Below are 20,670 nucleotides of genomic sequence, written 5' to 3' on the forward strand. Positions count from 1 at the left end.
TGCCACTCCTGCCGCAGGCATATCTGTTGCTGCCGGTGCCACATCTCTGCCTACCCTGCCACCTCCACCACTGGCAGAGAAGCAGCGCTGGCATCGGTGCTGATTTTGCTGAAATTTCATGAGATCTTAGAATCCTAGAATGATAGAGTTGGAAGGGATCCTGACGGTTCTCTAGTCCAACCCTCTGCAATACAGGAAGCCATTCCTGGGTGGGCTCGAACCACCAACCTTCTGGTTAACAGCCAGACAAACTGACCTATTGCACGACAGAGTCCCTTGGGAACTTGCAAGATCTCACACGATTTCAGCTAATGGTGGTTGTGGGGTCTATGGGGTGCCCATGGGGCTGCTGCCTTGGTGGTTCCTGGCACATTAAACTTCATTAGTTTAATAATATTACAACAACAACAATTTATTATTTATACCCTACCCATGTGGCTGGGTTTCCCTAGGCATTCTGGGCGGCTCCCAACAGAATATAAAAAATAGAATCAAACATTAAAAACTTCCTAAACAGGGCTGCCTGTTGATAGTGGCTCCTCCAATGTGTAAACATCATACATTTAAAGCACATTTTCCCCGTAAGCAGGATGAGAGTGCATTAGCCCTCTGCTGGTGTCGTTCTCCAACAAGTGGTACTCAGAGGTGTGGTGGTCAAAGGACATTTCTGCTTGAAGATGAAGGCCCTTGAAAAGTGAGAAGGCCTTTCCTTTTCCATCTCCACTGGGAGATCCGAGAAACAGTAAATACTTCTTGCTCATCTCTCAACTTACAGAAGTACGGTAAGATTGGACTGGACCTTCCCTGACTGGTTTTTGAAAGCTTCCTTCAATCTTCTGTTCAGAGTGTGCTTGCTGAGTGACAGTCCTATATTTTCTCCAAAACACGCTTTGATGAAATTATTGGCTGGCTGTGATGTGCCCAAACATGCTTCGACTCTCTGATCATCGCCAGCCAAAGTGCTATTCATAATGCACTTTCCTTTCAGAAGCTCTGGCAGATCACACAGATACGAGGATATCTCACAAAGTAAGTTTGCAACCTATAGGTATTCAGAATTGGTATCAAGGGGGTTTATTCCCTCCAAATACATAGGATTGCAGGCACAATCTTAGATCTAAGTTGGATAGGCTTTAAGGACATGTTTTCAGATGTATCAACTTCATCCTCTCACGGTCCCTTCTCGCCCGCTGCCTTCTCTCCCCAGAAACCGCTCCTGACTCCAGAGAGTACTGCACACAGATAAAAGGCCTTTTCAACATTTATTCTGATATGCCGTTACAAATTATTCTTGCTTGGGGCAAGGTTCTTGCAATTTCCCCAAGCAATGAGTTACCTTCTCTGTTTCCAGCTATGGAACAAAATTCTTCACAGATGCCAGAGGCTACTCTGCAAATTTGGTACTACAAGATCTTTGTGATACCCTGATTGCATCTGAAACTTCATTTTCTTCCAATGAGACATGGAGTCATTTGCACCAGGGCTAGATTTAGGGCTGTATCAGCACGTGCTGAGCTGAGAAATTGCTGGGTAAGCGAGGTGCTGGGCTTTGGGAAGCCTAGTTAGCACCTTCCAGCTTTGGGAAGGAGAAGGGAGGGCTCTAGGACTTTGCCAGAGCCCTTGAACCTCCTTTCCCACCTTTGGGAAGGCAGTGTGAGGGTGTGGGGGGGTGTCAGATTTTGACCTTGCACAGGGCGCCATAGTACCCAAGTCCGCCACTGTTTGCACAACCCCAACTGAAGCAAATTTCCTGAACACTTCTAAATGGACATGCAGAATATTGTATTGTGAATGGTTCTGTATTCAGCCTTCCTCTTGTTAAGCACAGAGGTGAGTGGGTTGCCCTTGTCATGTTCCATTTCTAGTTTGTGGATTTGTTCTGCATTGCATATCTCCTGAATCGGAGACCTTCTCAGACATTCAGTTTCCCCACAAAATTACAGTGGTACCTTTTGCTCTCAAATGCCTTGGTACTCAAACAACTTGGAACCCAAACAAAATTTTTGGAAGCCGAACGTGCTCCCTTTTGAGTGCCACACTTCCGTTTTGAGCGTTACGCTGAGGTCTGTCTGCTTTTGCTATCTATTTTGTGTTTTTGTTTTTGCAGCTCTTTTTGTTTTGTTTTTGTGACTGTGTGGTACCCAGTTCAGCTACTGATTGATTGACTGTGTGACTGCAGTACATTGCTTATCGCTTTCATTTTATGGATCAATTGTCTCTTTAGATAGCAAAATTCATGTTAAATTGTTGTTTTAGGGGTTGTTTTTAAAAGTCTGGAACGGATCAATCCATTTTGCATTACTTTCCATGGGAAAGCATGCCTTGGTTTTGGAACACTTTGGTTTTGGAGCAGACTTCCAGAACAGACTTTGAGAACCAAGGTACCACTGTAAAAGCATTGGAGAAGAGGGAAGGGACATGCTGGCGAGCTCTACACTCCCTGTACCCTGCAAGGTGCAAAATGCTACACTTCAGAGGGAGCCCCCAAGAGTACACAGATGGAGATGAAGACATTTGTCTCCAGTGATTGGCTGGGAAATAGCAAAGACAGTGGAACTAGCTAGCACAGGGGTCAGCAAACATTTTCATCAGGGGGCCGGTCCACTGTCCCTCAGACCTTGTTGGGGGCCGGACTATATTTTGAAAAAAAATAATGAACGAATTCCTGTGCCCCACAAATAACCCAGAGATGTCTTTTAAATAAAAGGACACATTCTACTCCTGTAAAAACACCAGGCAGGCCCCACAAATAACCCAGAGATGCATTTTAAATAAAAGGACATATTCTACTCATGTAAAAACAGGCTGATTCCCGGACCATCCGGGGGCCGGATTTAGAAGGCAATTGGGCCGCATCTGGCCCCCAGGCTGTAGTTTTCCTACCCATGAGCTAGCATGCCCACCACGCCACCCTCATCCCTGCTTTGAGGACAAGGCCATGGTCAGATCAATGACCTATCTTGATGAAATTACTCTTGGTGCCAGCACAAAATGGTTGCCTGGATAAGTCTGCCATACATCCTTCCGAACTCTTGTGCATGGAAAAAGAGAGCGAATCAGCCACAGATATGCCCAGTGGCAGCGTTGGTGACAATATTTCAAAAGGACTTCTTCAAATTGAATGAATGTGCAATAAAATGCGATTCGGTGTAAGCTAATGTAAAGTGATGCATGTCGTGGCAAAAAAAAATTCTTAAGCATCTAATTTTGTGTTAAGCCATGCTCCACAGCAGCCATTTTGTGTTAACACAGACACACAGGCCATTTGTGACTGGTACCACATTAAAACCCTAATTTTCATATGTTTTCATTTTATTTAATTCTTTAAAAACCAATGTGATGAGTAGTATCTAGAAAATGCTAAATGTTTTAAATTTTCATTTTTAATTTTTATAATCAACATTTAATTACCATTTAATAACAAATTCAGTAGAGGTGGGTTGAGGGAGAAGGGAGGGGTAGCAATGGCATTTGACAAGGTACTCAAGATATAAGTACCACCACCTTATTACTAATATTATTACAAAAAAACAAAAACATTTCTTCTTTGCATATCTGTTTCGAAATACAGTGGTACCTCGGGTTAAGTACTTAATTCGTTCCAGAGGTCCGTACTTAACCTGAAACTGTTCTTAACCTGAAGCACCACTTTAGCTAATGGGGCCTCTCGCTGCTGCTGCTGCGCCACTGGAGCACAATTTCTGTTCTCATCCTGAAGCAAAGTTCTTAACCCAAGGTACTATTTCTGGGTTAACGGAGTCTGTAACCTGAAGTGTCTGTAAACTGAAGCATCTGTAACCCAATGTACCACTGTACAGAGTGCCTATATTATTATATATGATTAATTTAGGATTGATTACTCTGCTCGTTAACATGAGCTTTCCCTTTCTTTCTTTCTTTCTTTCTTTCTTTCTTTCTTTCTTTCTTTCTTTCTTTCTTCTGTCTGTCTTTCTCATATTTACATTTCTTTTTAAAGTAACACTCCGTTGATAATTACCCATTGTAGGGCTATTCAGCAGAAAAAACGACTCTGCCGTTACATGTTTGCATAGGTGCCATCAATTTATCAGCTCCAAATAAAAAGGAGGAGCACTTTTGCTATGGTAGGCTCTTCCAACTGCCTATAGAACAAATCCTTAGCGTTCCATCCAAGCAAAACATAAATAAATCCTGCATTAATGACCGGAACTGACCAGCTGAATACAGGGATGGGCAGAACTGCTGGGTCCTACTCTGTAATTAATTTGTCCTTTGAATTAATTACAGGTTCCACTTCATAATTAATTCAGACACTGACGAAGAGGCCACATTAATTACAGGTAGCCCCTAGTACGGCAACAAAATCATGGGTATGCCAGGGCCAAGAATAAACAGAGCATTATATATATATATATTTATAAAGCTACAATATTTATGTTTACTGTAGCAGATTCATTTTATAGCTGTGCAGTTGCTACATAACCACTTGGAAATCTCAGTTGGTTAGAGCATGGTTCTGATAACACCAAGGTTGCAGGTTCGATGGGGCAAATGCATATTCTTGCATTGCGGGGGGTTGCACTAGATCAGGGTTTCCCAAACTTGGTCTCCAGCTGTTGTTGGACTACAACTCCCATCATCCTTAGCTAGCAGGACCAGTGGTCAGGGATGATGGGAACTGTGGTCCAAAAACAGCTGGAGACCCAGGTTTGGGAAACCCTGGACTAGTTGATCCTCAGGGCTTGCTTCCACTTAATTATTTGATTCTATGAATCAGTGCCTGAGTTTTGCTTTGCCCGCTCTTCACTCCTCGCCACATTCATGTCACCTCCTTTTGATTGGATCCTCCTGTTTGTTATTGTTCATTTGTTATTAATGGGCTGTAGCTCAGCGGTAGAGCAGAATGTCCCAGGTTCAGTCTTCCCTGTAGGACTGGGAATGTCTCCTGCCTGAAACTCTGGTTGCCATTGCCATAATAAGAGAACAAGGGAGGTGTTCATGGTGAGTTCCAGCACCTCTAGAAAAATAGCACTGGACAGGACCATATAACAAACATTGGCTCCCAGTACCTTTCCAAGCACAATTGAAAGTATTGGTGTGGACCTTTAAATGGATTTAGCATCTCCATCCCAATCGTTCACCCCAGACACTGATATCCAGCTCCAAGGGCCTTCTGGCAGTTCCCTCCCTGCGAGAAGTGAGGTCACAGGCAACCAGGCAGAGGGCCTTCTCAGTAGTGGCACCCGCCCTGTGGAACGCCCTACTGCCAGATGTCAAGGGGATAAATAACTACACAACTTTTAGAAGACACCTGAAGGTAACCCTGTATAGGGAAGGTTTAATGTCTGATGTTTTATGGTGCTTTTAAATTTTAAATTTGTTGGAAGCCACCCAGAGTCACTGGGGCAAACCTATCCATTCTTAAGGAAATCAGCCCTGAGTGCTCACTGGAAGGACAGATCCTGAAGCTGAGGCTCCAATACTTTGGCCACCTCATGAGAGGAGACTCCCTGGAAAAGACCCTGATGTTGGGAGAGATGGAGGGCACAAGGAGAAGGGGACGACAGAGGACAAGATGGTTGGACAGTGTCATAGAAGCTACCAGCATGAGTTTGACCAAACTGCGGGAGGCAGTGGAAGACAGGAGTGCCTGGCGTGCTCTGGTCCATGGGGTCATGAAGAGTCAGACACGACTAAACGACTAAGCAACAACAATTATTATTATTATTATTGCAGTGGTACCTCGGGTTACAGACACTTCAGGTTACAGACTCCACTAACCCAGAAATAGCACTTCAGGTCAAGAACGTTGCTTCAGGATGGGAACAGAAATTGCACAGCAGCAGCGGGAGTCTCCATTAGCTAAAGTGGTACTTAAGGTTAAGAACAGTTTCAGGTTAAGAACAGACGAATTAAGTTCTTAACCTGAGGTACCACTGTATTATTAAAATATCTCAGGTACAACTTTGCTTGCTATCCAGTGGATGACATTGGATTTCTTTTTTTCATTCACTAGTGGATTTTCACTCCCCCCCCCCCATTCACTTCACTGGCTGAATTGCTGCATTTTTCATGTAGTGGCTCAAGGCACATAAGTCCTTGCCCCCTCCCAGCTCTTGCAAGGCATCAAGCAGCCCTCTCTGCAGCAATCAACCTTCCTTACCACGACCCCGCCCCCTTCTCTCCCTCCCCCCCCCCCCGCCGCGTTAAAGGGCCAGAGGCTCCCGCGAGAATTCCCTTCCCCATTCATTCCTTCTGGGCTGGAATGGAGCAGAGCGCAGAGGCAGCGCGCAAACTCGGCGCGCATGCCTGCAACTTATTTCGCGCGGCTAGGGGAGCTTTCTTTCACTCTGCGCGGTGGGGATGGACGGAGGTGGGGTGGGGGAAGAGAGAGGAAAGTTAGTCATGTGACCGAGGGGGAGGGAGAGAAAGAGAGAGAGAGGCAGACACACACAGAAAGGTAGGGAAGATGTGAAAGGGGCTGGATCCCAGCTGCTGCTGCTGCCGCTGCCGCTGCCGGAGGCGTGCGGGGAGAGCCAAACCGAGATTACATCTTCTCTTATTTTCAGCAGCAGCCCCCCAGGGAAGGATCCTGTATCTCTTGGCCCTGTCTCGTGCCGTTACGTTCTCGCCCCCTCCCCAGTCTGGAGGAGAGGCAGCTTCCCGGAGACCCAGCAGACCCTCTCCCACCACCAGAGACATTTATTTGGGGTGGTGGCGGCTGTTTGGGGTGTACCCCCCCTCCCTCTCCATCTCCTCCAGCAGTACCTCTCCCTTCTCCTCCTTTCGGCTGTGTGGCTCCTCCTGGGAGGAGAAAGGGAAGAGAGAAAGAGAAGGGGGGAGAGAGAGAGAGAGAAAGAAGGAGCTTGTCAATTTCCTTTGTGTTTGGATTCTTGGATGCTCGGCGTGGATTCCGTGGCGCTGAACTCTTCCCCACCTCGGGCTGTGCGACTTTGAGGAGGCTGCTGGGGCTCCATCTCTGGGGGGTTGAGGGGTGGGGTTTTTTGGGGGGGGGGGCAGGCAGCGCTAACCTGGAGAAAGAAGGGCCCAAGGGTGCAGGGTGGAGGGGGAAACTTGAAGCAGGTGGGTGTCTCTGCGCTGGCAGGGCACCCACTCGACCTACTCTAGGTGCGTCGGTCTATTCCAGCTGGAGGGTTTTCTTCTCTCGCTCGCCCCACCGGATTGAACCACGACGAGGAGATTTTCCGGCGTGAAACAAGACAAGGCGGAGGGGACGGGGGAAAAAACCAACCACACACACACACCACCAAATCGGAAGCAACTTCTCCCTGTTTAATCCAAAGCATCTAACGGGGCGGGGAAAGAGTTCCATTTACTTATACGTGTGTGAATATATCCATATATATTTACGTGGTCGCTGCCTTCCATTCTGCAAGCATGAAAAGAAGAAAGGAGCCAACCTCTCGGGTGCAGGAATAGTTTGTCTCCCCCCCTTTCCTCCCTCTCAATGGATTAAAAAAAATCAAAAAAGGGGGGGGTGCGGAATCAAGAGACAACCCCGCCACACACACCCCTCCTCACGCTTGCCTGTCTCTGACTTTGGATCAAGGCATTCTGTTCCTCTAATTTATTTTCTGCTGCCGAGGTTGGAAGGAATTACACATATCTCTTTTCCCAAGGAAGACCAGTGACCAGCCATTACTTTCCTGGGTTTGCTCGGAGGAATCTCTCGACATCTCTCTCGCCCGCCCCCCCCCCCGGGTGCTGACATTCCTTGGGAGTCTCCCTTTCTTGCCCCCCTCCTTCTCCTTCTTCCTCCCCCCCTTTCCTCGCTCCCTCCCTCCCTGTATTCCACCGGGGGGTGGGGGGGAGACGAAGTTGGAGGGGGTGGGTAGGTGGGGGGAAGAGCAGGAGGGAGGGAGGGCGAAGGCAGTGTGGAGTTGTCCGGGGGTGGGGGGGGGCTCTGTTGTTGCGACGAGAGCGAGCGAGCCATGGACGGCCCCACACTCTGCAACGGCTTTCGCAAGAAGCGGCGCTCCCGCTCGCAGCGCGACCGGGCGAGGCGCTCCAAACGCGGATTATTACAAGGTGCTGCTGCTGCTCCCGGCGGGGCGGCTCTGGTGGTGGTGGCGGCGGAGCCCAGGCGGACGCCCCCCGCCCCGTCCGTCCTTTCTTCCTCGGGCTCCGAGCTCGACAACAATGGCAAGCCGCCGCTGCCGCCGACGTGCCGGCCCAAGCCCCCCAGGAGGAAGCGGAGGGAGTCTTCCTCGCCCGAGGAGGACATCATCGATGGCTTTGCCCTGGCCAGCTTCGTCACGCTGGAAGCCTTGGAGGTGAGGGCGCCCGGGCTCCCCGTCGGGGGTGGCGGCGGCGGGGCTATATTCTAGGGAAGCCCGGAAGGGGAGGGGGCGGCTGGGCTTGCCCTCTCGCTCATTGTTTGCTGACTGTGGGTGGGTGGGGGGTAATGGCAGCAGAGAGGGGTGTGTGCGTCGAGGAAGGAGGGTGTGCACTTTGCGGGGGGGGGGTCCTCTTTCCTCTCCTCTGGTCCCTACTGCTGGGATAACAATGCGGACCAGGAATCCCCATCTCTCTCTCTTTGCGCCCGCCCCCGAATCCCTTGGCTACTCCAAATATTTATAGGTCGAGGTGGCTTCTTCCCCTGCCTTGCTGTGCGCTGAGTATATTTATTTTTGTTTGGGCTGCAGTTTGATGGATGTGCTGCTTTGAGGAGCGAGTTGGCTGGGTGTCTCTCCCCCCCCCTTTCCCCTCGCTCTCTCCAGCTGTTGGGGAGTGGTGGTGGTGCTTTATGTGTTCGGAGGTGGGGAGGGAATCGGGGTGTATTCATTGCGAGCGAGAGGGGGGTGGGAAGAGGAGGGGCTTGGAGGAACTTGGAGGTGGCGGGGGGGGGCAGAAGGAGAGACGGGCAACGGCATTGGACTTGCATCTCCTTTATGCTCCAGAAGGGTTGGTTTATTTATTTGCTGGCCCTTTAAAGCATGGATGGAATGAAAAAGGGGTGTGTGTCTGAATAGATGTGCAAAAGAACATCCCCTGGCTGTCATCTGAAGGGCTGCTTGCAAGTGGAACCCGGTTGTCAATGCCGCCTTAATCCCCTTCCTCCCCTTCTTTCTCGTTGCAAAAAAGAAAGAAAGAAAAAAAGTGCTTTTGTGTGTCTGGTGTGGACAAGTGGAGACTTCTCTTTATTCCACGCAACACTCGCTGGGTGCTGCTTTCTTCCCCCTCCCTCCCCACAATGCACTTTTCTCCTTCAATGTTTCATTTCTCCTGGGGAGAAAGGGGTGTGTGTGTGACATCAAGAAAGGGCAAGTTGGAAGATGATGGGCAGGGTGAGATCTTACCTTGACATGATTTCTTGGGGAGAGGAAATCAGACTGGTATCGTTGAAAGACAATGCCAGTACTATGCACATTGTCACAAACGTGGTGCGGAAGAGAAACAGGAGTTGTGGAAGAAGCATGTGGCTCCCCCCCTCTCCAAATCAGACAGTTGAGGGTTAACATAATACCATTATTTCCCAGCTTCCTTCCATCTCTTCCCCCCTCCTCCTTGACCCCCATATCTTAGGGCTAATTTATTGGTTTTGTCAATTTCATTCACTCCCTTTTCCCAAATCAGCTTCGCACAACTTTTTGGCCTTGGGTTCCCTGTTCTTTTTCATTGTGTTTACATTGCATGCCATTCAAGGTTAGACCTTTCAAGCTTAGGTGTCTTTCTAGAGTGAGTATGTGTTAATCCAGTATGTCCTTGCCTTTTGGTATATCAAGATACCTACGTGTTCTATTTCTCTTGAGTTAAAGGATGTTTTGGATAATGGTTGCTGGCCCTTTAACTTGGAGAGAGAGAGAGAGAGAGAGAGAGAGAGAGAGAGAGAGGGAGCAAGCACACTACTCTGTTCCAACCCCCCTTTCAGAATATGTGACAAAAATGCCTCCAGTTCTGATGTTCTTGTGAATTCAAAACAGCTGTTATGGTGTCCCTGGTTGTATAGAAACATTTGTGTACCAGTGATTTCCACTTACAATACCCACCTGGTGGTAAACTTCCTTGCAATCCATTCCTTCAGTCCCTCTCTCACCCCCACATCCCCACCAGTCAAAAATCCCTTCCTTCCTTTATTTGAAAAATAGAGGGATTCAAGTTTTGGGGTTTCTCCCTCAAAACTACTGACATGCATATGAACTGCCGAGTAGGCCAAGCCCACCTTATAAACTCTCCGTACTTGCAAAGCATTTTCCTTTTCTGAATTTTCTGGCATTCATTAGTTTAAAACACAAGCAAGGACAATAATCGCTGAAATGCATGAGGTATGGGATCAAGAAATTTTGAGCTGCATGCTTTTATGGTGGGGGTGGAGAGGAAGGCTTGGATATCTTTATGTGGTGGTTTGAGGTTTGGCAAGTGTATACATTCTTTCTAGGTATTAGCACACAGTGTTGCCATTTGCTGTTGTTGTTTGAGTAGTTTTGGAGCTTTGCTTATATGTATCTTGGCTCTATGGCCCCACAGTTTGCACTCTGTATGCAGCTTGGGGGTCCGTAGGAACATCTTCTCCCATATTTTCCTGCCTATACAGTAAGATCTTTAGCTGAGGCCTTTCTCTTTAGTGTTGTCACTTGCTGAAGTGTGTAACACTCACATGGGCTTTTTTGTGGTGGCCCCTTGACTTTGGAATAGTCCCCCTGGAGAGGCTGGACTTGTATTTGACACAGTGCAATCTTCTTGGTGCCAGGTTAAGACTTCCTTGTTTGCCCAAGCATTTTGAAAGTGTTCTGTTCCTATTCAGGGTGCTTTTCTGTTGTCTTCTAGGGCATTTAATTTTTTGATGATGGTTGATGTCTTGCTTTTATTGATACACACACACACCCCATCCTTGGATTTATCTGGATGAAGGGCAGGTCAGAAGTTATTAAAATAAATACACTTGAAAGAAGTTTAGGCTGAGATCTGCCTCCACATAAATCAATAAATATTCCATTGATTTTAGTGGACCTTATTCCTTTGAAAAGATGCTTAGGGTGACAGCCTCTGTTGTCTTATGGTGCCAAGACAAGCATACTCTCTCAAATGCTATTTTGAAAATAATTGTCGATGAGCAACAACCTTTCAGCAAGGGGCTGACAGTAGACGACATAGGTGCAGGAGCAAGTTTCTTGCTCATTATCTTAAGGGAATTGCCGATGATACGATTGAAGCCAAACTGAGATATCTACTAATTGATGATGACCCCCCTAAAATCACTCATGGCTGCCAGATTCCTGATCAGCGTCCTATCCCTAAAGAAGAGAAACGGTCTCCTGTGTGATTCGGATAACCCCTTTAAACCATGACCTATGTTTTAGGTGATATCACCATTGTTTTAAACCATGATCTATGTTTAGGCGATATCACCATTGATATCTTTGATTAATTTATGAGCAGAGGGCGATGTATAGGTTACAAATTTATTGTAATGTGTGATGGTGGTCTTTGTTTTTGTTTTGCTTCAGTTACTGTTTGTCTTTAAGTTTTGGCGATTTTAAATTTGGAGGTTTAAGTATAATATGTTGGTATGGGAAACTGTCATGTAACGGGCCAATGGCCGTAATAAAGATCAATCCAATCCAATCCAACATAGGTGTGCAGAAAGAGGGGGTTTGGGTGGGTGAAACTTGTCACATCACAATGGATCTGCAAAACTCACATTTGCTGGAGTCCCATGCTCTGTGTAACTAGATGCAGAAGAGCGGCTGTTAGAAAAGTGTGCCAGCACAATTGGCAACAACTGTTACGTCTAAGGAATGTATACACAGGGAGCATTAACTGGCATGGTAAGCTGGCACGACACAATGGTTAGCATTTCAGAATTGGACCAGAGGGACCTGGGTTCAAATTCTGACTCTTGCATAGGTGACAGCTCCCTGGGGCCTTGGGTGCCCGAGCACCCACAAAATTCCCCATGAAGAAGCTGGGCACCCACAAAGGCAGTGTCAGAGCCATGCATGCTGTATGGCACCCATGACCCTGGGCACCCACGGACGCGGGGGCAAGTTGGCACTCCTGGACTCACTGTATGACACTAGGCCTTTCTCACAGGGTTTTTAGGAAGATAATATTGGGGGGGGGGGAGTGCATAGAACCATGTACTGTACCTTGAGTTCCTTGGAAGACAGGCAAGATAGAAATACGGCAAAAGTACAAATAATAAAATTATTATTATTATTTCTCTTTCTGGCTGCAAAAATACGAAAAGGACATTGCCCCCAATTTATTAAACCTTTGCTGTCTGGGTGCTGTTTTTATTTATAACCTGGTTGTCGTGCTGTTATTTATTTATTTGGCTCACTCTTAACTTCCATATTTTATAATAAGATGTATTTTAATCACTCCTGATATCATTTATGTATTACAAACCTATTTGGATATATTTTGCAAATTGTGATATTTTACTCGTCTTGTTGTTGGTTCTGTTTTGTGTGACTGCACAATGAAGGATCTGTTTTAATAGCTCAGCTGGCTGGAGCGTGGTGCTGATAATGCCAAGGTTGCAGGTTTGATCCCCGTATGGGACAATTGCATGTTCCTGCATTGCAGGGGGTTGAAATATATGACCCTCAATTCTACAATTCTATGATTCTAAGTCCACTTAAGTGAATGCATTTTCAGAATCTAGGGGGTTCGTTGGGGCACTTTCTGGGCTGCTCCAGTTCAGACTGCAAGTGTAAGTGCTGCATCTCTGAACGCTTATTGCCATGACAAATAAATTATATGCAAGTGAAAAGATTGTATACCAGAAGTCTGGGTGAAGCCTTTTGCCCTGACATACTAATTCTCTATAGACCATGAGTTTGTTTGTCATACGGGAATATTCAGTGTTTTTTTTCTAAAAAAAATATTTAGGGGGTACTCTCATTTTCCTAGTCATATTGAAACACCACCTCTCAATGAGGCCAAACTTAGATCCACAAAATGTTTAGGGGATGCATACCCCTGCTTCCCCCCAGAAGAAAGCAATAAAGGTAAAGGACCCCTGACAGTTAAGTCCAGTCGTGAACGACTCTGGGGTTGCGGCGCTCATCTCGCTTTACTGGCTGAGGGAGCTGGCGTTTGTCTGCTCTGCAGACAGTTTTCCCGGGTCATGTGGCCAGCATGACTAAGCCGCTTCTGGTGCAACGGAACACCGAAACCAGAGCAGCGTACAGAAACGCCGTTTACCTTCCCACCAGAGTGGTACCTATTGATCTACTTGCACTTTTGGCTTGCTTTCAAGCTGCTAGGTTGGCAGGAGCAGGGACTGAGCAATGGGAACTCACCACGTCACAGGGATTTGAACCACTGACCTCCCTCCCTACTATTCCCCAGATACCCGCAGCCTGAAATAGGACACTCCAGGAAAAACTTTGCTGTTAAGTGTATAAAATTGGTGCAGTGTAGGAATGAGCAAATCTCCCCATTTCTCTTTCAGTTACAGGGAACCAGGCAGAGGGCCTTCTCAGTAGTCCATGTGGAACACCTTCCCATCAGATGTCAAGCAACTAAACAACTTTCTGACTTTTATAAGACATCTGAAGGCAGCCTTGTATAGGGAAGTTTTTAATGTTTGATGTATTTCAGTGTTCTAGCTTGTTGGAAGCCGCCCAGAGTGTTTGGGGCAATCCAGTCAGATGAGCGGCATATAAATAAGTTGTTGTTGTTGTTGTTGTTGTTAAGTGCACACAGCTGTTCTGTGTGGTTGGGTTGGCAGTTCTTTTTGTACTGCTGCAGCACAACACATATTTAGTCTTATTAAAACGATGACCCTGGATTCTGATATTTCTTGGATTTGCTATTAAGTGTGGGTGTCAGTGTTGCACCGAAGAGGCAGGTTGTGTTTCTGCAGAATAGAATTTAGACTTCAGAGTTTGTCCCTGTTGTCTGTAAATGGGTTTCAAAATATTGCTTTCCTTAACACAAAGCTGCTCACAACAAGGAGAAGCTCAAATGATCCTCATAAAATTGGTTAAATCAAGTGAACACCCACAGTGGAACATTCACGGCTGGAATAAATAAATATGCACCTGTGATTTGTGAATTATGGGGTAAGGCAGGCATAACTCCTGTGTGGTGCAGTGGCTCAGTGTTCTAAACCCCTTCAAGGAGATTTCTCCCCGACCTTTTTGTGGATTCTACTTTTAAGAACGACAATCCTTGTCCTTTTGTCAATGGTGGATATATAAGTGTCTAAGTCTATCCAATTGCTCACTAAAAAAAGGAACGCCATTAAATGCATTTAAACACATGCCCCATCTGCACTATATGTAGGGTTGCCATATGTCCAGAATTTCTGAGACATAACCGGCATTTGCAAGAAGTGGAAAGCGCTGAAATGTCTGGGAAAATCCGGATTTATGTCAGTCCATGTTGGAAGTGCAGATTTTGGTGAATTCCATTACAAATAGTTCAAAAACTCAAGTGGTTTGGGTTTTTTTGAGATTTTGCAGATTGTGTCTGGATTTCAACTTTTTGAAACATGGCAACCTTGCTGTACAGTATTGTACCACGTTAGGCAGTCATAGTCACGGGAATCCCGGGAAGTGTCATTTGTTAAGGGTGCTGTGAGTTTCTAGGAGACCGCTGTTCCCCACAGCGGGCAAGGCCAAGAGATGTGGTCTTCCTCCATCCTCAACACATTAGCACAGGTATGGGCAAACTCTGCCCTCCAGATGTTTTGAGACTACAACTCCCATCATCCCTGACCACTGGTCCTGTTAGCTAGGGGTGATTAGCATACCAGAGAGTACGTAGAGGTGGCCCTCCCAGTGACTCCCTTGTCCTCAGAAGCTGAGGGGGTGACAGCAAGAGGGCAATTTCTGTGGCAGCCCCATAGCTGTTGAATTACTTTGCCACAGAGGTCTGCCTGGCACTTTCTGTATGTAGTTTTCATCATATTCTGAAGACACGCATCTTTATCCTGGCAACTAACTCCTCTCTTTCTATTTCTCTTTCTCTTTCTCCCTCGCTCTCTCCCTCTATCTCTTACGGACACACCTTAGTCTCTTCATTGCAATCAGCTGTTGCTGTTCCTAATAGAATCATAGAACTGTAGAGCTGGAAGGGATGGCAAGAATCATCATCAGCCTTCAATGCAGAAATCTCAACTAAAGCATCCACAACAGATGGCCATCTCACTTCTGCTTAAAACCCCCAGGGAGGGAGAGCCCACAACCTCTTGTGGGCATCACTTGCATTGTCAAACACCTCTTATAGTCAGAAAGTTCTTACTGATGTTCAGTTGGAATCTCCTTTCTTGTAACTTGAAGCCATTGGTTCAAGTCCTACCCTCCAGAGCAGGAGAAAACAAGTTTGCGCATAATATTGCGCATTAAATGGCTGTAACCCACCCTCGGACCTTGCAGTGAAGGGTGGATAAGAAATCAAACCACTCTCGTTATAATGATTAATATGTGTGTATAAGTTTTGAGTTTGTCTGGCCCTCCAGGATATAGGGTTCATCAGTTTTGCATTGCCGAACTTGAACTATTATGCCCGTTGGCTAAATGACCTCCAGAGAAAGTGCAACGGAATCTCCAGGCGCAGGGAACAAATGTTCAGCAAGACATTATCTTGCTTGCTCTCCAAATCTGCATCATATCATTCCATTCACTGAGTGAGCATAATTGTAAGCAGTTGCTCAATTACGTTTCATGCGATCCAGCCAGATGTTGCTTGCAGTTGTTTTGCGTTCTGAACAGAGGAGGAAGAAGAGTGATGCAAGGATGTTGCAGAATAAGAAACCTCGTTCCTTTTCGAGACATCTTAAGCATGGTGCTGATGGACAGATGTATAGGTCATTATGTGTTTACTACAGCTGGCCTACTTTGGTATTAAAAGAACTTGCCATATAATGCGCTCCATTGTTTGTTCTAACACTGTTAGGACATCATTTGTTCTGAGTGTAAATATTTTTGGGATTGTTTTTATGTTGAGGTTTATTTTGGAAGCTTCATAGTAACCTGAAGGTCAGCAACATTTTCTTTGGTCACTAACCTGTAGTTTTGAACCTACAGTTCTTCATAATGCTCTTACCCCCCAAACCAGAGTTGCCAGGTGTTTGATTCAATTTTATTTCAGTGGGTCAATCCAATGTTCCTAATTCCCAGAGGAGTCTGGGTTAAACTGCTTCCTTAAAAGACATGCACATTTATTTAAGTGTGAGGACCAAGGGTCTGGATACTGAGCCTTATGAGGAACGGTTGAAGGAGTTGGGTATGTTTAGCCTGGGAAAGAGGAGACTGAGAGGAGATAGGATAGCCGCCTTCAAATACATGAAGGCCTGTCACTTGGAAGGTGGAGCTAGATTGCTTTCTCCTGGTCTGAAGTGTAGAACATGAACCAAAGGAGATTCTGATTAAACATCTGGAAGAACTTTCTGATGGCAAGAGCTGCCTGACAGTAGAACAGCCTCCCTGGGGAGGTTGTGAACTCTCCCTCCTTGGATGTTTTTAAGCAGAGGTTGAATGGACATCTGTCATGGATGATTTAGCTGAGATTCCTGCATTGCAGGAGGTTGGGTTTGAGTTGTCTTGAGGGTACCTTCTATGTTTCTTTTTAATATATATATACATTTTTATTGGGTATTTTTTAACATATCATTTCCAACAATCATTTAACATAACTTCTTATCTTATGCAATATTTTAGACTTCTGTCAACAACTTCTGAAGATTTTCCGTTCTCTATCGCTTGTTCTGAATTTCTTAACTTCTCTATTACTTTTAATTGTCCTTAACTAATAATTCTCATCATAGTCTTTCTTGCAATGTTTCAAATAGTCCTCCTTACAGAACTTCTTGCAATCCTACTAGCGTAATCTGTTTATTACAGTTGCTTTTCAAATAGTTCAAATATTTAATCCAGTTTTCTAAGAATCTCTGATCCCGTCTATGATTCTAAGTGGAGACAACTCAAAACAGTGACCAAGAGGAAGGTCCTCTTTCAGGGCCGCTGGATGTCCCAGAACGGGAAGGGAGAGAGCCAGATGAGCCAATTCTCACCCTGCCTTCTGAGAGTGAGGCTCTCACAGCTGGTTGGTTCAGAGGGTTGGAAGTCTTCTTGCCAAGGTTTCTCTGCGGTCAGTGCAGGTGCGAAGGGTGCTAGCCCCCTGTAGGAGTGCATGCCTGCAAGATCCATCTTCTCGCTTGGGATGGGAACTGCACAAATTACAGATCCCACCCTGTTCCTTTAAAACAGCAGTTCTCAACATGTGGGTCCCCAGATGTTGTTGGATTACAACTCCCATCATCCCTGAGCTCTGGCCTTGCTAGCTAGGGGAGATCAACAACATCTGGGGACCCACAGGTTGAGAAAGGCTGCTTTAAAAGAAGAATGGGAGGAGTGTGTCAAATGTTGGAGCCATGTCTTTGCTTACACCTAGCCATGTATCCTAGGCTTTATTAATGTACCTGTTGGGTCTTGTGAGCTGTACCCTGAGCTGATGAAGAGGTTGTGTGCAAGAGGTTGTGTTTAATCCAAGGGTGGGTGTTAAGGCATCTGATCCTTGGCATCTGGTTCCCAACCCCTGTTGTAAGACACACTGAATCACAGCATCGTGCTTACAAGACAGTTCCCAGGAAGTAGCTTTCTTCCGGATTTCAGAGCTCTGCAGAGCTTACAGTACTAAAAGGGAATTGATTTAAATGTAACGCCAGAAATGTCACTTTCTTTCGCTCATCCAAAGGATGTCTATTCCTCTCCACGAGGCAGCTTATAGCAGCTCGCTAAAACAATGCATCATAATAACGCCATCCCGGTACGGAGACAAAAATGAAACTGTGACAAAAAGCCAACAGCCCAGAAAGGACCTGAACCTTTCTTAGAAAGGACTTGGGAAAGGATTCAGAAAGGTTTAAAACTTGAACCTTTGGAACTCACTCCCACTGGAAGCAGTGATGGTCATCAACATGGACGGCTTTAAAAGAGGATTAAGACAAATTCATGGAGGAGAGGGCTATCCATGGCTGCTAGCCATGATGACTATAATCTCCTTCCATGGTCCAAGGCAGTAATGCTTCTGAATATCAGTTGCTGGAAACTGCGCTGAGGGGGGAGTGTTGCTCTTGTGCTTGGGCCCTGCTTTTGGGTTTCCCACAGGCCACTGTGAGAACACGATGCTGGACTAGATGGGCCATTGGCCTGATCCAGCAGGCAACAACAACAACAACAACAACAACAACAACAACAATAACAACAACAACAACAATAATAATATAATTTATTATTTGTACCCCGCCCATCTCATCATTTTTAATTTGTATACTGCCTTTCTATCTTACAATACTCAAGGCGGCTTACAAGCTGAAGAAACAAAAAATGTACATCTTATAACAATCTAATGCAATACAAAAATGTGATATTAAAACATAACTTTAAAATAGGCAACCTCCATCAAAAAAGTAACATTCAACAATCATTAGAATAGTATACAATAATAATATCAACATATAAAAGTTAAACAGAAATCCACTCAACAGTTACAATAATATCTAAACTATAATCAATAAAACAACGGCAAGCCACAGTTCATAAAACAATACAATACACATTGAGAAGCAGAGGGTAGAGGAAGGCAGGTGGAAAGAGGCCTTGCCTGATGGAGTCTCTCCCCTCACAGTTCTTCCTCTAGGAACAGCTCCCTTATGAGGAGTTTCCCCAGCCACTCTGGGCGGCTTCCACAAAGATTAAAAATACATTAAAATGTCACACATTAAAAACTTCCCTAAACAGGGCTGCCTTCAGATGTCTTCTAAATGTCAGGCAGTTGTTTATCTCTTTGACATCTGGTGGGAGGGCGTTCCACAGGGTGGGTGCCACTACCGAGAAGGCCCTCTGCCTGGTTCCCTGTAGCTTTGCTTCTTGCAGTGAGGGAACCGCCAGAAGGCCCTCGGAGCTGGACCTCCGTGTCCAGGCAGAACGATTGGGGTGGAGATGCTCCTTCAGGTATACTGGGCCGAGGCCGTTTAGGGCTCTATGTTCTTATGTTCTCTAACCAAGATGCCATTTTAAAAGCCCAGCTAAAAGCTTGGGAAAGTAGGCTGGTTATGGTTTTGCTATCACTTATTGCATACAGCTGGTAACCAGATTCCTGTCAGCAGGACTGTCAGATAGCTCCAACAAAAACAGAAATGAGAGGGATGTTCAGGGCTGGCCTAAGACATTTTGCTGTCTGAGATGAACCAGAAAATCCCTCCCACCGCAATGGAACCTGACTAGGACATTGAATAGTCAGCAGGTGATAACTACCTTCCCCTGTTATCTTGGACGTACCCTCATAAAAATATATTCCGCATTTGCTCAGTGTTGTTGAGTGCACATTGAGCATTGGGTTGGACTTCCAAAGTCTGTTCCCTGGGAAGAGGGGTGGATTGTAAAACTTTTCGGGGAACTATAGTTCTGAGGGGAATAGAGGTGTCTGCCACCAGCTCTCAGCACCCTTAACAAACTACAGTTCCCAGAATTCTTTGGGGAGAAGCCATGACTGTTTAAAGTGGTATAATACTGCTTTAAATGTACTGAGCTGATGTACCGATACTTGAGGATTCAGTACTGCCGGGGCTGGCCCACTCATGAGACAACATGAGGTGATCACCTCAGGCAACGAGATCCAAAGGAGCATCAGACCCTGATGTAGATCTTTATTACCCCCTTGTTCCTGAGGTGACCTTCACTCACCCCTTCTTCCCTGGCAGGGAGGGGGACGTGGCATTTTGTGGTTTGTCTCAGGTGCCAAAATGTCTTGGGCTGCCCCTCTGTGTTGCATTGGGTGGCCTCTTTAATTTTTTTTATTTCTAGGCTTGATCATTTTGGTTTGGCGATGAGACCCTGCTGTATCCCGCTTGGGAGCTGACCTGAAAGGCGTGCAATTATCTCCAGCTAAATTAGTAGTTTGATCTTCATTTGAAGCGGAACAATACATTTGAGCCGGATGAACCTTATTAAAAATAGCCCAAGTGCTTGAGTTCCTGCAGAAGTCTCCGATGTAATTAATAAAAATGGAGTTTGGAAGTTGGGAGGGTGGAAATATGAACTCTCCCTTCCTTTTTTGAGTTGTACTTCAGATAGATGTGGGAAATCTACCTCCTACCTATTTCTATCTGTCCATATATTTAAAGTTTCACAATTTTGCAGGAATTCGCCATTCCGTAATCTATGAACTTTGCTCGCGGTCCAGTTTGCTAGCTGCTACAAACCTTTGTGCCTTTTCTCCTACAAGAAATCCAGTTTCATGTAGTAGATGGGGCTTTGCATTGTACATTCATGCTGATCTGTGTTCATGATGCTACTATATGTGATCCTACTTGCAATACTGTTTATTTACGTTGTTGCATTTATGCCCAAACTCTTTCCACTGAGGAGCTGAAGCTGGCACACATGGTATGGCCCCTCTTCCTCTACTTTCCACAACAACCTTGTGAGGTAGGTTAGAATGAGTGGCTGTGAGCCCAAGGTCAACCCAGGGAGTCTTATGGCTAAATGGGGATTTGAACCCTGGTGTTTCCCAGGTCTCAGTCAAACACTTTATTAAAAGTTTCAACATAACAATTTATCAAAGATACATCAAGCTCATTTTCCCCCTCCCCAAAAAACAACCCCCAGCCCCCCCATACTTCCCTCAGCTCCTCTCCCTGGTTTTTCAACACATTCTATTCTCTGCATGTTATAATATTGTAAATATCCTTAGTTTTTCTATCTATATATT

General features: G+C 45.8%; 1 protein-coding gene across 8 annotated transcripts in view; it reads left to right on the forward strand.

The window, feature by feature from the left end:
- The first annotated feature begins 7,852 nt into the window (after positions 1-7,852).
- The window catches only part of AUTS2 (activator of transcription and developmental regulator AUTS2), a 667,021-nt gene continuing 654,203 nt past the window's right edge, over positions 7,853-20,670 (forward strand). For 4 of the 8 annotated variants that reach the window (XM_081890188.1, XM_081890193.1, XM_081890191.1 and 1 more), the window contains exon 1: positions 7,853-8,273. In XM_081890188.1, the coding sequence (XP_081746314.1) occupies positions 7,932-8,273 (342 nt within the window). In that variant the 5' untranslated portion in view covers positions 7,853-7,931. The remainder of the gene's footprint in view (positions 8,274-20,670) is intronic. The other 4 variants (XM_081890195.1, XM_081890190.1, XM_081890196.1 and 1 more) reach the window with 1 other exon arrangement.

Source organism: Podarcis melisellensis (assembly GCF_964234715.1).
Source record: "Podarcis melisellensis genome assembly, chromosome: 15".
In the NCBI taxonomy this organism is placed as follows: domain Eukaryota; kingdom Metazoa; phylum Chordata; class Lepidosauria; order Squamata; family Lacertidae; genus Podarcis; species Podarcis melisellensis.